This window comes from Gobius niger (genome assembly GCF_951799975.1).
Source record: "Gobius niger genome assembly, chromosome: 12".
NCBI lineage: Eukaryota > Metazoa > Chordata > Actinopteri > Gobiiformes > Gobiidae > Gobius > Gobius niger.
Genome location: NC_136863.1, coordinates 3,678,855 through 3,692,763, shown reverse-complemented (window position 1 = coordinate 3,692,763; position 13,909 = coordinate 3,678,855). Strand labels below are relative to the sequence as shown.

General features: G+C 42.6%; 1 protein-coding gene across 1 annotated transcript in view; it reads left to right on the top strand.

Annotated features, from left to right (window-relative positions):
- The window catches only part of LOC306970988 (sodium/potassium/calcium exchanger 3-like), a 62,618-nt gene that overhangs the window by 36,737 nt on the left and 11,972 nt on the right, over window positions 1-13,909 (top strand). The window contains exons 2-7 of the mRNA XM_079567112.1: window positions 1,950-2,026; window positions 6,749-6,823; window positions 6,913-6,997; window positions 8,603-8,706; window positions 13,439-13,513; window positions 13,625-13,650. Coding sequence (XP_079423238.1) covers window positions 1,994-2,026; window positions 6,749-6,823; window positions 6,913-6,997; window positions 8,603-8,706; window positions 13,439-13,513; window positions 13,625-13,650 — 398 coding nt within the window. The 5' untranslated portion in view covers window positions 1,950-1,993. The remainder of the gene's footprint in view (window positions 1-1,949; window positions 2,027-6,748; window positions 6,824-6,912; window positions 6,998-8,602; window positions 8,707-13,438; window positions 13,514-13,624; window positions 13,651-13,909) is intronic.

Genomic DNA, 13,909 nt, shown 5'->3' with positions numbered 1-13,909 from the left:
CCTCTCTCCTCCTCTTTCCTCCTCTCTCCTCCTCTCTCCTCCTCTCTCTTCCTCTCTCTTCCTCTCTCTCCTCTCTCCTCCTCTTTCCTCCTCTCTCCTCCTCTCTCCTCCTCTCTCCTCCTCTTTCCTCCTCTTTCCTCCTCTCTCCTCCTCTTTCCTCCTCTCTCCTCCTCTTTCATCCTCTCTCCTCCTCTCTCTTCCTCTCTCCTCCCTCTCTCCTCCTCTCTTCTCTCTCCTCTCTCTTCCTCTCTCCTCCCTCTCTCCTCTCCTCCTCTCTCCTCCTCTCTCCTCCTCTCTCCTCCTCTCTCCTCCTCTCTTTTCTCTCCTCCTCTCTCTTCCTCTCTCCTCCCTCTCTCCTCTCCTCCTCTCTCCTCCTCTCTCCTCCTCTCTCCTCCCTCTCTCCTCTCTCCTCTCTCCTCTCTCCTCCTCTCACCTCCTCTCCTCATCTCTCCTTCTCTTTCTTCCTCTCTCCTCTTTCCTCCTCTTTCCTTCTCTCTCCTCCTCTCTCCACCTCTTTCCTCCTCTCTCTTCCTCTCTCCTCTCTCCTCCTCTCCCTCCTCTCTCCTCTCTCCTCCTCTCTCCTCCTCTCCCCTCCTCTCTCTTCCTCTCTCCTTTTTCCTCCTCTCTCCTCCTCTCTCCTCCTCTCTCTTCCTCTCTCCTCCTCTCTCTTCTCTCTCCTCTCTCCTCCTCTCCCCTCCTCTCTCCTCTCTCCTCCTCTCTCCTCCTCTCCCCTCCTCTCTCTTCCTCTCTCCTTTTTCCTCCTCTCCCCTCCTCTCTCCTCTCTCCTCCTCTCTCCTCCTCTCCCCTCCTCTCTCTTCCTCTCTCCTTTTTCCTCCTCTCTCCTCCTCTCTCCTCCTCTCTCTTCCTCTCTCCTCCTCTCTCTTCCTCTCTCCTCTCTCCTCCTCTCCCCTCCTCTCTCCTCTCTCCTCCTTCTCTCCTCTCCTCTCTCTTCCTCTCTCCTCCTCTCTCTTCCTCTCTCCTCTCTCCTCCTCTCCCCTCCTCTCTCCTCTCTCCTCCTTCTCTCCTCTCCTCTCTCCTCCTCTCACCTCCTCTCCTCATCTCTCCTTCTCTTTCTTCCTCTCTCCTCTTTCCTCCTCTTTCCTTCTCTCTCCTCCTCTCTCCACCTCTTTCCTCCTCTCCCCTCCTCTCTCTTCCGCTCTCCTTTTTCCTCCTCTCTCCTCCTCTCTCCTCCTCTCTCTTCCTCTCTCCTCCTCTCTCCTCCTCTTTCCTCCTCTTTCCTCCTCTCTCCTCCTCTCTCCTCTTTCCTCCTCTTTCCTCCTCTCTCTTCCTCTCTCCTCCTCTCTCTTCCTCTCTCCTCCTCTCTCCTCCTCTCTCCTCTCTCTTCCTCTCTCCTCCTCTTTCCTCCTCTCTCCTCCTCTCTCCTCCTCTCTCCTCTTTCCTCCTCTTTCCTCCTCTCTCTTCCTCTCTCCTCCTCTCTCTTCCTCTCTCCTCCTCTCTCCTCCTCTCTCCTCTCTCTTCCTCTCTCCTCCTCTTTCCTCCTCTCTCCTCCTCTTTCCTCCTCTCTCCTCCTCTCTCCTCTCTCTTCCTCTCTCCTCCTCTCTCCTCTTTCCTCCTCTTTCCTCCTCTCTCCTCCTCTCTCCTCCTCTCTCCTCTTTCCTCCTCTTTCCTCCTCTTTCCTCCTCTCTCCTCCTCTCTCCTCCTCTCTCCTCCTCTCTCCTCCTCTCTCCTCTTCTCTCCTCCTCTCACTCCTCTCTCCTTCTGGCCGCCATTCTGCCACAACAAACTGATCCGAGTGATGAGACGAAGGCAGAGCTGAAGCCGTTAATTGGACATTGATGAAATAATGCCGAGGCCTTGATTAGAAGAACAATTAACTGAGCTTTTGGATTCAGCACCGGCTCCACAATCACCGAGAGCAGAACCAGAGTTATAAAACCAGACTGTGACGAGGATTCTCACGTTTGTCCTGTTTGTGTTTTTTTCTGCAGCGATCCACGAGTTTCCCAGAGATTACTTCACCAACACGGAGCGGATGGAGGGCGCGGTGGGGCTGCACGTGCTCTGTGTGAGTCGCTTCACCAACAACACACGCTTTTCAGGAGGGTTTTAGGTTCTCCCGTGTCTGCGTAGGTTTCCTCTACCACTAAAAACATGTACAATAGGCCAGGATGAATGATGGTGGTCAGAGGGACCGTTGGCGACAGCGAGGGATGGGCATCGTCTAGGATTTATCGATATATTATTTTTGATTTTTGATGGTTATTGATCCGGTACTTTAATGGTACTCTTATCGATACTTTAACCTCTTTACTCCCGCCTGAACCGAGAGATCTTTTTCCTCACGTCATCAGATTTTTTTTCCATCATTTTTTTGTTGGGTATTCAACTCATTTTTGTAACTTTTTTGTCATTTTTTTTGCCATTTTTTGTCACATTTTTGTCATTTTTTCATCAAATGTTTTTTATTTCATTTTTGTCATTTTGTGTCAAATTTTTGTTATTTTTTTCTCAAATTTTTATCACATTTTTGTCATTTTTTGGGTCATTTTTTCGTCAATTTTTTGTCAATTTCTTGTGACATTTTTGTGACAGTTTTACCACTTTTTCATCCATTATTTGTCACTTTTTTGTCAATGTTTTCATTTTTTGTCGGGTATTCAACTCATTTTTGTAACTTTTTTGTCATTTTTTGTCATTTTTCGTCAATGTTATTTTTTACATTTTTGTCATTTTGTTAAATTTTTTGTCAATTTCTTGTGACATTTTTGCCACTTTTTCTTCAATTTTTCGTCACTTTTTTGTCAATGTTTTCTCACTTTTTTGTCACATTTCCATCATTGTTTTCGTCTCAGTTTTGTTGCTATTTTCACAGCTTTTTTCCAGAAGTTTTTGGACTGGGGTAAAGCCAAACTGGAGAAAATGTGCTCGGTTCAGCTGAGAGTTAAGGGGTTAAAAGGAAAAAAAAGTTAGATGGAGGCGACTGTATACGTAGGCATTAATCCTTGGCATATATTTATTTTTTATTTCTCTAAACTTTATTTCCAATTCGTGCATGTATACTTAAAGGGGGGGTATTATGCAAAATCAACTTTTTCAAGCTTTACATCATGTTATTATGTCATTCCCTCATTAAAAACATGCCTGAAGTGTTGTCTTGGCACATTCACGTATTTTTGAGTAATCTGTAAAAACTCTGATGGCGGCCATTTTAGGGATAGGTTTGCCTGAGTCCTCCTAGGAACGCCCCCACCTCCTGGAGACGCCTCCGAGCTTTCGTCACCAGCCGAGTAACCAACCACTGCTCCTCAGCAGAACCCCCTCCCCACTGATGCCACAGACAGCGTGTGGAGGGGGCGTGTCGGAAAGGCTCAGAGGTTCTTAAAGAGACAGAGGCCTATTTCAAGACATTCACTACAGCCATTTTGAGAGAGACATTTTATAAAAGGCAGTTATTCTAATTTACTGCATTTACAGACCAACAGAAGGTTTGGTCATCATTGTAGTGTGATATAGACTGGTGCTATGTGACTGAAAAAAGCATAATACCCCCTCTTTAAGGATTTATCAATACTACTTATTGATCCGGTACTTAAATGGTACTCTTATCGATACTTTAAAAGGGAAAAAGAAGTTAGATAGAGGCTTCTAGGCATTTATCCTTGGCCTATATTTATTTTTGTATTACTCTACATTTTATTTCCAATTCGTGCATATACTTAACCTCTTACCCTCCGCCTTAACCGAGGACAGTTTCTCCAGTTCGGCTTTACCCAAATCTAACAAGTTCTCACCTGGCGCTTACAGCATATTGGCCAGAGTAACGCCTCAAAGCCAAGACATACAAAACCGATCCTTTTCCTCACACTTTGCTGCCTCGTTGTTGTCATTCTTTGTCATCTCATATTTGCCAGAGTTTGACACATTTTTGTTGTTTTTTCGTCACATTTTTATTATTTTTTGTCACATTTTTATTTTTTAATTTTTTTTACCTTTTTAATTTATTTTTTGTCACATTTTTTATTTGATTTTTTTTTACACTTTTTCCAATAAGCCTTTACATTTGGGTAAAACCAAACTGGAGAGAAAGTGCTCTGTTCAGGTGGGAGGTAAGAGGTTATATATGAGAGTTCATTGGCTACTTCACTTACTTTACTATTTTTTAAATCATTATTATTATCTAGTAAATCAAGGCTGTTGATTAGATTTGGCTGTAGCTCTGAGTCCAAATGAAAACTTTGTAAAATAATGACCTCAAGAGCAGAGAGAGACTTTTGATTATTTGAGCGGCCCCGTCCTCTCCCTGTGTCTGGAAGGGTTTCCTCCAGGGTTTCCAGTTTCCCCCATCAACCACAATCCTCCAGCCCGGTGACTCTGACCAACATCTGGAGCCGGGTCTCCGGGCGCTGCACTCGGGTCGTCCCAGAGGCTTTATTTTTCGACTTTCGCTCGACAGAAGAGACTTTACGCTTTGTGCCAGTTTTGGTTTTCGGCTCAGCATTGACGTCTAAACACTTCATTATCTTGAACATGTCACGTGATCCCGAACATCCCCACACAAACGCCGAGAGGAGCCTGATTCTCGGACAGCCTGCGGGACGTTCGGGCTGCGTGAGTATTTTGGGCGGCAGCATTAGAGGCCCGTTAATCCGGCGGCGGCAGATTGAGCCCAAAAACAGGACGTTTGAACAGAAGGATAACGTCGCCCGCGCTCACCTCTGCGTCTGTCCGGGTAATTTCAGCCCAGGCTAATGCTAATGTGGAGGATCTGGGGCACTCGGGCTAAACGGCTGATTAGGGACTTACATCACGAGGGGGAATCTCATAATGACTGTGATGTGTTTTCAAAAGCAGTAAACAGGCACTTCTGTCTCCACCTGTTTTAACCATATTACATCACGATTATTATAAAAACTTATGATATGACAAACACTGCATTTGTATACAGGGTTTCTACAGGTAAACGTCTAAATCATGACCTGAGGAAGATTCACTTGGATTGAAATGCGGTCCTTTTGGAGTCAGTGTGCCGGCTTTTCTTTATTCACAGTTCACCGCAGTAGCACCGAGTGATGTTTGTATATTTTTGCTGTTTGAATGCATCTAAATCATGACATTCCTGGGCCGACATGAGGTTTGTTTATTTGTGTATTTATTTGGATCCCCGTCATCGGTCTCCAAACGGACAGCTCCTCTTCCTGGGGTCCGGTTCAAGCAATTACAATATTCACATCAAACATTTGAACTGAAAAAACACTTCACATACAAACAAACTGCTCCTCAGTTATACATATGCACACATACATAAAGAAGTCTAAATATACACGCATATATATACAGCATTGCTGGGTTGCAGGTTCTAGAATGTGATGATGTCATCGGACCCAGCGGGGGGCAGGAGCCAGTTTTTCCTATTAATAACATTACACTTTCACAAGTCGTAGCTAAAAAGAAAATATATGAATTTAAAAAATGATCTTTAATATCAGTCACTGGGTCAAAGATCTCTCTGTACAAGACAAAAAATTTCCTCAAAAACAAAATAATTTTTCCTCTATATAACAGTATAGGCCTTTAGAATGCTGTGATGTCACCTGCAACCCAGCAATATAGACAGTTTAGTTTAGTTTTAGTTTAGTTTATTTCACTCACAAGGACCACAACCTCAGATACGATGTACACAAACGTTTATTGATAAACACGTGATAAATGTCGTTTTGGGGCTTCGATGAGGGCTGGCGTCCCCATACCTGAAGGAAAAGCAGAAGAAATGTAGTAAAAGGGAGGGAGGGTGGGGCTGGAAACCTCGAACGAGAGGATGAGGTTAGTAGACGGGGGCTTAAATTGGCCGGTGGCCGGAAGAGGCGTACGGGAGGTGTGTCCTGCTCTCGAACCTCAGATAAATATAAATACTTATCTCCATGTATTTGGTGTCGTGCACCTACAGGTGCCCAGCACGCATGGGCTTATAAGACACAAAAATGCAGGCAGGCATCAGAAAAGCATTAAACAAAGAGTGTCCTCTTCCGTGTAAGCCAAGTGCTTAACAAAAACTTAGATAAATGAAATGGCTTATACTTGAACAAGAACCTAAAGGAATAGGCCACCGTTTTTACATACTGAGATATGCTATAAATATAAATTGTAGTTTCATGAATTTTATTTGTTTTTTAAGAATTATGTAGGCTAATGTTCCTATTCCTCATGGTGTGACCCGGGCGGGGGGGGTCTCAAACCCCTTTACCTGTTTTAATGGGGGTCGTGGTTCCAAAAGGTTGAGAACCACTGACCTAGATCACGACACGCCTTAACTTTATTCATATAGACACACACACACACACATAAACCTTCATCAGAAAATGTGTCTTTTAAAAGAGAACTGTTTCAGCTGGCGGCCGTTTGTTGCACAAAGTCACAGCTCTGAATATGAGCGACCTCTGCACCGCTTCTGTTCTGGGTTTGGGTCACATGACCCCGAGCCGCCTGGTTGGATGGTTGTGCAGATTTCTCACATACTGTAGAAGGTTGTTTATGGTCCCAGCCCCCGTCGTTGTTCCAGCAGTTATTTTATTATCAAAGAGTTTTTTGCCTTTCAGGCCAATAATCTGGACTCTCAAATACTCACGGTCCTTTATATTTTCATTCATTTGTTTCGCCTCTTGCTGCTTCCACTTCCTGTATTTTCCACTAAAGGAAAACTGTTCTACATCAGAAATGGAGACGAGGAGCAGGAGCCTGAAGAAGAAGAGACCCCTCTCACTGTCTGATGTTCTCCCTCTGTTCTGCTCAGGCCGTGTACATGTTCTACGCTCTGGCGCTGGTTTGTGACGACTACTTTGTGCCGTCGCTGGAGAAAATCTGCGAGGTGAGGAGCTGCGTTTCAAATCAAGAGGGATTTGTTTACATCTGCAAAGCCCCGCCCACTTTAACATGTGACCCTCTCTCTGTCCACAGCGCCTCGATCTGAGCGAGGACGTTGCCGGGGCGACCTTCATGGCGGCCGGAAGTTCAGCGCCGGAACTGTTCACGTCCATCATCGGTGAGAGACAGAAAAGAACAGAATCACTGCTCAAGTCTGATACAATGATGAAGTTCTGGAGTTCTGGACATAGTTGTAGTATCTTCATCCAAAAGGCTTCGTCAGCAACACTGAGGTTTCCAGCTCTCACGCAGACTAGATAAAGAACTCTATTAAAAGCTACATTAACCGTCTGAGACCTAAAGGTGTTTGAGGTCATTTTCTCCTGGAGTTTTTGACCCTCTAACGCCGCTCAATGTGCCCTTCAAGTGTTATAGCTTTTTTTTTTTTTACATAACCATGAACTTTATCTTCAGAGTCAAACATGGTTCATGGGTCTCAGAGGAGCCGCTTAACCTCTTAATTCCCGCCTGAACCGAGAGGATCTTTTTCCTCACGTCATCAGATTTTTTTGTTGGGTATTTAACTCATTTTTGTAACTTTTTTGTCACATTTTTGTCCTTTTTTTCATCAATTTTTTATCACATTTTTGTCACATTTTGTCTTTTTTTTTGTCTTTTTTTAATCAATTTTTTGTCGTTTTTTTGTCCTTTTTTTAATCAAATTTTTGTCATTTTTTCGTCCTTTTTTTAATCAAATTTTTGTCATTTTTTTGTCACATTTTTGTCATTTTTTGTCATTTTTTTAATCCAATTTTTTTAATTTTTTTGTCACCTTTTGTCATTTTTTGTCAATTTTTTATCATATTTTTGTCATTTTTTTGTCATTTTTTTAATCCAATTTTTGTCATTTTTTGTCACATTTTGTCATTTTTTTGTCAAATTTTTATCACATTTTGTCATTTTTTTTCGTCATTTTTTTAATCACATTTTTGTCATTTTTTCGTCATTTTTTTAATCAATTTTTTGTCATTTTTTTGTCACATTTTGTCATTTTTTTGTCAAATTTTTATCACATATTTGTCATTTTTTCGTCATTTTTTAATCCAATTTTTGTCATTTTTTCGTCACATTTTGTCATTTTTTGATCCAATTTTTGTCATTTTTTCGTCACATTTTGTCATCTTTTTGTCAAATTTTTATACATTTTTTGTCATTTTTTCGTCATTTTTTTAATCAAATTTTTGTCATTTTTTTGTCACTTTTTTGTCATTTTTTGATCCAATTTTTTTAATTTTTTTGTCACATTTTGTCATTTTTTTGTTCAATTTTTATCATATTTTTGTCATTTTTTTGTCAAATTTTTATCACATTTTTGTCATTTTTTCGTCATTTTTTTAAACACATTTTTGTAATTTTTTTGGTCATTTTTTTGTCTTTTTTTTGGTCATTTTTTTGTCAATTTCTTGTGACATTTTTGCCACTTTTTCATCAATTTTTCGTCACTTTCTTGTCAATGTTTCCTCACTTTTTTGTCACATTTCCATCATTGTTTTCGTCTCAGTTTTGTTGCTATTTTCACAGCTTTTTTCCAGAAGCTTTTGGACTGGGGTAAAGCCAAACTGGAGAAAATGTGCTCGGTTCAGGTGGGAGTTAAGGGGTTAATAAATAGATTCCCGTTCGCTGCAGAAATGCCTAAATGTCCATCATCATCATCATCATCGTTGTGTATAAAAGCGTATTTTCTAAAGGTGTGTGTTTTCTTAAAGAGTGACTGTGTTTTCAGGCGTGTTCATCACCAAAGGAGACGTGGGCGTGGGAACCATCGTCGGATCCGCCGTCTTCAACATCCTCGTCATCATCGGAGTCTGTGGCATCTTCGCTGTTCAGGTAAAACGTTCGACTTCTTCAGTAGGTCTTAGCTTTCAAATGAGGCGCTACATTGTTGATCTCCAGTCGAGAAGCTTTTAGATTGGGGTAAAGCCCAGTATAAAAAACATGAATCTAAAAGGAATTCCGTGGAGTATGGTGTGCCACAAGGTTCAATTTTGGGACCATTATTATTTATATTAATGATTTTGCCAGAGGTGGGAATAAGTCACTAAATGCAAGTCTCAAGTAAGTCCAAGTCAATCGGTCATGGGGTCAAGTCAAGTCATAGCTTTTGTCAAGTCAAGTCAAGTCAAGTCTTGCTTTAGCCGGCAAGTCACCTCAAGTCACAAACGCCAGTGTGTCTACTTTTCATGTGTTTAATCTTGAAAATAATAAGTGCTTTCTCAAGATACCGTAATATTTCTAAAATGAAACTTTTAAAAACTCATGGATTTGGATTTAAAGTCTAATTAATATTTAAACGCCACAACATTCAAAATATATGTAGGCTATTATAAATAAACAGTCTATGTACAAAATTGCTGGGACAGCATTTTAAGGAAGGGGGCCCGGGGGGGGGCACTTAAAAAATATGAAATATAGTATTTTAAATATGAGCTGCTTTCCCCTGCAGTCTGAAAGATAAATATAAAATAATATTTTTATTTTTGTTAGTTACTGGCAGTTTTTCTGTCAGTGGTTCCCCTGTAATGCCCCAGCGCTTGTATACTTGGATTCGCCCCTGCTCAAAATAGATTCCGCGTAGCCTTTAGTCCCGCTGTCACATGGGCTGTGTGCGGATGCGTAAAATAGTCACTAAATGCTGTAAACTTTGTGTGAACGCCTTAAAACATCGAAAAGCCCCCAAGATTTCTGTTTATTAATCAGCTCTTACGTATCGTCGTTCTGGAGGCTCCGTCTGCGCTGTAGGTCCAGCCCATTGTTTCAAACGTTTTCCTGTCCGTAAATCTCCACCTCTTCCCTCTGTTTAGAAAACTTTTAATGCACGTATTTCGACGTCGTATTTCCTCCTGCCTTTACGCGCTGTATTGATTAGAAGCGCTGTGTCGGGTAACCAAACACGCATGTGGCTAATCACCATAATGTAAACATAGATGCGCCGCTTTTACGCAATGAATCCTGATCTTTCGACAGTTTCACTCAAATAAATAATAACTATAAAGTCACAGCGAGTCAGTGAGAGTCATTGGCCTCAAGTCCAAGTTAAGTCTCAAGTCACAAACAGCAAGTCCCAAGTCAAGTCAAGTCTTTTTGCAGCTTTGGTCAAGTAAGTCTCAAGTCCCGAAAATTGCGACTCGAGTCTGACTCGAGTCAAGTCATGATCCCACCTCTGGATTTTGCTTCTGTTTCTACGACCACCTTTCCCGTTCTTTTTGCTGATGATACCAATAAAAAAAAGCTTCTGGAAAAAAGGTGTGAAAATAGCGACAGAACTGAGACGAAAACAATGATGATGATGTGACAAAAAAGTGAGAAAACTTTGACAAAAATAAGACAAAAAAATTACAAAAACTTGACAAAAAAATGACAAAAAATTGACAAAAAAGTGGCAAAAAATTGATTTTAAAAAATGACAAAAAAGTTACAAAATGAGTTGAATAGATGACCTCTTAGATGACCTGAAAACAGTGATTGTTCAACATCAGGGTTTAGGAGAAGGATACAGGAAGCTGTCTCAGAGATTTAAGCTCTGAGTTTCAACTGTGAGGAACATTGTGAGGAACTGGAAGACCAGAGGCAACAGTTCTAGTTAAGGCCCGAAGAGGCAGAGTCAACAGTCAGACCAGCTCCACAGACCGGCTCCACAGCTCCACAAACCAGCTCCACAGACCAGCTCCACAGCTCCACAAACCAGCTCCACAGACCAGCTCCACAGCTCCACAGACCGGCTCCACAGACCGGCTCCACAGACCGGCTCCACAGACCAGCTCCACAGACCGGCTCCACAGCTCCACAAACCAGCTCCACAGACCAGCTCCACAGACCAGCTCCACAGACCAGCTCCACAGACCAGCTCCACAGCTCCACAAACCAGCTGCACAAACCAGCTCCACAGACCAGCTCCACAGACCAGCTCCACAGACCAGCTCCACAGCTCCACAAACCAGCTCCACAGACCAGCTCCACAGACCAGCTCCACAGACCAGCTCCACAGCTCCACAAACCAGCTGCACAAACCAACTCCACAGACCAGCTCCACAGACCGGCTCCACAAACCAGCTCCACAGACCAGCTCCACAGCTCCACAAACCAGCTCCACAGACCAGCTCCACAGACCAGCTCCACAGACCAGCTCCACAGACCAGCTCCACAGACCAGCTCCACAGACCTGCTCCACAGACCAGCTCCACAGACCGGCTCCACAGACCAGCTCCACAGACCAGCTCCACAGACCAGCTCCACAGACCAGCTCCACAGACCTGCTCAGGCAGAGGAACAAGCACAACGTTCTGGAATCTCATCCTCAGACCTGGATATCATTGAACTTTTGTGGTGTGGTTTAAAACGGGCTGTCCAGGCTCAGAAACATCGACCCTGACTGACCTGGAGATGTTTTTCAAAGAAGAATGGTCCAAAATGCAAAGTTACTGCAGTGATTTTGGACCAGCAGTTCCTGGAACAGTGAAAGGAGGAACATAGTAAAACAAAAACCTTGAGCCCCTGTGATATAATAACGTCCATAATCTGGTCTGGGTTAAACTCAGGTGCCCTCCCAAATCTACTGTCCCTGTGGTTTAATCTGACGTGGCACAATCTACTCAAAAACTTCTTTAATCCCGGACCCAGAGGAGCAGGTCAGACAGAAACATCACGTCACTGTTACTCAACGCCGTCCACACGCCCACGTTCAGGGAAATGAAATGGAGTTTATAGTAAATATCCCTGTAATAATTATTAGGCTTTTCTTCATGACAGACGGCGCGACGCTGCAGGGGAATAGGGGAACTTTTTAAATGGAGAGATTTCCATTTGAAACTTCTGCTGTAGATCACTGACGGAAATATGTTTTCATGTAAAAAAAAAACGCCTTTTACGCCTAAAAACGGCCAAAACATCCCATCATTCTGATCATAATGGATCAAACCAGGTTTAAATTTATGATTATATTTTCTGAAAAGATTTTTTCTCAGAGGGGATTTTGTTTAGTTTTAACCTGTTAAAGCGCTGAAATATTATTTTTGTCTCAGATCTTGGCGTTTGGTCACATTTGAGCCCCGCCCACTCTGAGTCTCTGTGATCTGATTGGCTTCAGAGTTACTGTAGGTCAGACACAGTGAGTCACAGTAACATGACGCTAAATAGTGAGCTCTTTGTTTCCAGTAAAAAGGCTGAGGCCTCATTGCTCTTCAGTCACAGACTGAGAAGTGAAGAAGGAAGTCATGGAGATTCTGCGTTAGAACATTACACTTCTGCTGGATGTGACACTAAAAGATTGAAATTCCTTCATAATAAGTGTGAACAATCCTGTATATAATTAAAATATTAGTTAATTATTAAACACTCTAGTTTACAAAAACAAACCCAGGTCGTTTGTATCTGCTGTAGAGTCATGTTTGTCCCAGTTCCTCTGAGTCGTGGTGCAGCAGGACTGATGTGGACTGATGTTACAGAAGAAGCTTATGAGGTTCATTTCTGTTACTATAGTAACTATTTTCTCCAAAGTAAAAGTAGATCTAGCACAGTCCTGTCCACATCTGTCATGGTCCACCATGACCCACCACGACTCAGAGGAACTGGGACACACATGACCTACAGCAGATCATATATATGGATATTTCTTCAACCTTTATAAGCATCAATCACGTGTTTGTTTTTTGTAATAATTTCTCCTATATTTGTTGCTTTTACCATATTTGAGTTTCAGAATATGATCTGACTCTTACATGCAGCAGAAAGTCTGAAGTTCTGTCTAAAGCAGAAGCTCCATGACTTCCTTCTTCACTTCTCAGTCTGTGACTGAAGAGCAATGAGGCCTCAGCCTTTTTACTGGAAACAAAGAGCTCACTGTATTTAGCCTCATGTTACTGTCACTCATGGTGTCTGACCTAAAGTCTCACTCTGAAGAAAGTCAACTCACATTTACACTGAGAAGGTTGGAAGGGCGCCCCCTTGTGTCACCTTGCATCCAAATGCCCGGAGCATGACAGTGGGTCCTGTACGGGCTCAGGTATTCTAAGGGGTTAAGGTGAAGGTTTATTTGTGAGGAGACTTATTGGGCCTGCGGTGTCTCCCTTTAAAGCACCTTTAAAGCACCTTTAAAGCACCTGAGCTCAGTTTTGAGCTCAGGTGCGAACGGTGTGAATGTAGGTCATGGACGTATAAGGATTTTCAGGAGGAAAAGGATATTATCTAATGCTGTTGTTCAAACATTAAGAAGTTCTTTTACTCATAAATGTATATGAATTATTGAAGTTTACAGATTTGAGTGGGTTTTTTCTTATGTGGCTTTAAAAATGTCATGTGATTTACCTCACGTTAATACATTTCCTTTTTTCCGTTTTGCTTTTATTATTCGTCGCACCAAATGACAGTGACCCATGTGCCGGCAATATCTCAGTGTTTTGTTTTAATACATTTGCAAAACATTGTATAAAAGCTTTTTCACTTTGTCATGTGGGGGAATGTGTGTGGATGGATGAGAAGAAAAAATAACAATAAGACTGTAACATAAACTACATGTGGTGATAGTGTCGGATGTAACTGACCTTCTGTGTTTCTGTCTCTGCAGACGATCCGTTTGTCCTGTTGGCCGCTGCTCAGAGACTCGAGCTACTACACTCTGTCCATCTCCGCTCTCATCGTGGTGAGGACCTCCTGACCTCCTGACCTCCTGACCTTCACTCATCCTGTAGTGGCTTTTATTCTCTCTCATTTACGCACGGTCCTAATATTTGCTCTCTTCTTTTCCCCACAGTTCATATATGACGAGAAGGTGGTCTGGTGAGTGTGATGCACATGAAGCTCTTAGACAGTGGTTCACAACTGTGGGGGAGGGACACAGAAGAGGAGGAGGGGGGGAGAAAAGGTGAGAGAAAGAGGAGAGAAAGGTGAGAGAGCAGATACTGGAAAAAAAAGATCTTTCAGTGTTTATTCTGCGGGCCTTGATTCCCCTGTTTTCAATCCACAATACATCAAATTCAATGTCAGAAGGGAGTAGAGAGTTCAGCTTCCCGATGGCCCTGTGTACGAAGCTGTCCCT